The sequence below is a fragment of the Austrofundulus limnaeus genome, unplaced genomic scaffold (genome assembly GCF_001266775.1).
Source record: "Austrofundulus limnaeus strain Quisiro unplaced genomic scaffold, Austrofundulus_limnaeus-1.0 Scaffold279, whole genome shotgun sequence".
In the NCBI taxonomy this organism is placed as follows: Eukaryota; Metazoa; Chordata; class Actinopteri; order Cyprinodontiformes; family Rivulidae; genus Austrofundulus; species Austrofundulus limnaeus.
In genome coordinates, this window is record NW_013952681.1 from 543,949 (window position 1) to 546,324 (window position 2,376).

A 2,376-nucleotide genomic window follows, 5' to 3' on the forward strand; every position below is an offset into this window, starting at 1 on the left:
TTATTAGTACTTGTATCGGTACTTGGTATCGGCAAGTACTTTAATGTAAGTACTTGTACTCGTACTCGGTTTTCAAAAATCTGGTATCGGTGCATCCCTAATGATTAATTAACATTTCTGTTTTATAATCATTTCTGAACCTTCTATTAGTCCAGATAAATGAAAGATTTTCTCAGAAAAAATCCACAATTATATTACTGTGTTCACAGTAAAATAAAACAGTGATTTACATAAAAACACAATGAAAACATTGCAATCAGATTCTCTGTGATTTTTATACCATAATAAATCTTTAAGGCACAATAAAAGAAAAGAAGTGGTTCCATTTTTCCTGTGACAGTCATTATCATGATTTAACAAATGCATAAACATTCTTAGTTAAACAACAAACGAATCACGAACAGAAGAGATTGTTCTGTCCATTATCTAATTAAGAGAACTGAGAGGTTCTCTTCCACGGTTGGAATGACTTGTCATGGCCTAAATAGAGTTCAGTTTGTGACAGAGTTCCTGTCCTCTCATCAGGCCTGTCTGAGGCCTGACGAGAGGCAGTAAATCGTGTTTCTTCACTCGAGGTGACCCCTACACAACCAACACTGGCATCTTATGGTGCACATAGGCTGTAGTCTACGTGGGTTGCAACCTATGAATTAAGACAGCCTTTGTGTTACTTGAAGAAACACATTTTCCTTTCTTTTTCCCCCTTAGGGAGATTAGATAGAATTTAGCTGACAACATCTGATTATCTGTATTTAAAATCATTGCATTCAATTTAACACAGCAGACTGAATGGAGAAACAAAATCTTGCTAAAAATTGTGATTTAATGGACAATTCAACACTTACTGGATCTCTGTTTGCGTACCACATATCCAGCTACCAGCCAGCTTATCGCTGTGACCATGACCAGGGCCGCAAGGTGCAAGAAAGGTGCTGTGGACTGTTGACAAAACACAATACATTTCAAATATACATTTAACCAAAAAATATGTATTGATTTTGCAACTGTCATGAAACATCTTTAAAATTCAAAACCATTTATTTATGTTATCCTGAATCTGTTGCTTTAAAGTTGGTTAATAAGATGATTCACTGATGTGTGTAATGTTGAAAAAACCATATGTTGACATGAGGGGAAAATGGGCTGTTTCAATACAGATGAGAGAGAGAAAAACTTTCTGTGATTACAGAATATGATTAAGTTTTAAGTGAGATTAAATGGCTTATATCTGATCAAACGTTAGATAATAGAGTTTAAAAATGATAAAAACTAAACAGCCTACAGTATTTTTACAGTCTTTATTTTACAGTTGCGATATAAGTTTATCAAATAAAGTGTAATGTTACAACTAATCGGGGGTCCCTTTAATACCCTGTCAAAAACTGTAAAGAATCCAAACTTGATATGGCTTTTCTCAAACTGGACCAGTTTAGTTTCAGAGCACGTTACCATATGTGCTTCCTTTCCCATGCAACCAATTCAAAGCCTAATTGATTCAGGTTTACACCAGAATCCCAGTTTAATCCCTTATCTTAAGTAAGTAAAAATTCTCAAAGCCTATACTTAAGTACAGTACTCAAGTAAATTGGGTGATTTTCTTGTTTTAGGTCAATTAAGATTGCCAACATTTTTTTTCTATTTGCTAAATGCCAGAATAATGAAAGAATTTTTAAGGCAATTTTTTTACTTTCTTGGTCGAAAGTCTAAATACACTTTATTAATATTTGGTACCATTGCCATTAAAATGTGTGACTTGGATCAAACGTTTTGGATCTCCTTCGACAAGCTTCTCACAATAGTTGCAGAAATTTTGTCCCATTCCTTCTGACAGAACTGGTGGACCTGAGCCATGTTTGTTGGCTGCCTTGCTCACACATGACTTTTCAGTTTGCCCATAAATTTTCTATAAGACTGAGATCAGGACTTGGCGATAACCACTCTAAAACATTGGGCCTCATGCAAGAACCGTTCGTACGCACAGATTTGTTCTTTAATTGTGCGTACGAGTGATTTAGGAGAATTTGTGGCATTCACCAATGTTTTCGTATTCTACGATTTTTTTCAGATACGAACAAAATTCACGTGTGGTCCAGACCTGTCGTACATTTTACGAACAGCCAGTCTGCTGTTATCCAGACGGGTTTTCTTCACTAACAACTTTATATTTCGTTAGTTAGAAAAAATGTAGTGTTGAAAAAAAATCGCACGCCATATTTTTTTGTAACAATAGGTTATTCTGTTTGAATTTGAATTAGAATTTTAAATGAATTAATGTAAACTAACGAAATAAATAGTTTAAATTAAAATGAATTGTTGTTAAGGCTGGTTTATAACACTACAAGATTAATATGAAGATCTGAAACTACAAAGCTACTT

The 2,376-nt window shown here is 34.3% G+C and overlaps 1 protein-coding gene across 1 annotated transcript in view; it reads right to left on the bottom strand.

Moving 5' to 3' along the window:
* gdpd5a (glycerophosphodiester phosphodiesterase domain containing 5a) overlaps positions 1–2,376 on the bottom strand; it is a gene marked incomplete in the record, with an annotated part of 94,726 nt that overhangs the window by 39,732 nt on the left and 52,618 nt on the right. The window contains 1 exon segment of the mRNA XM_014021138.1: positions 846–939. Coding sequence (XP_013876592.1) covers positions 846–939 — 94 coding nt within the window.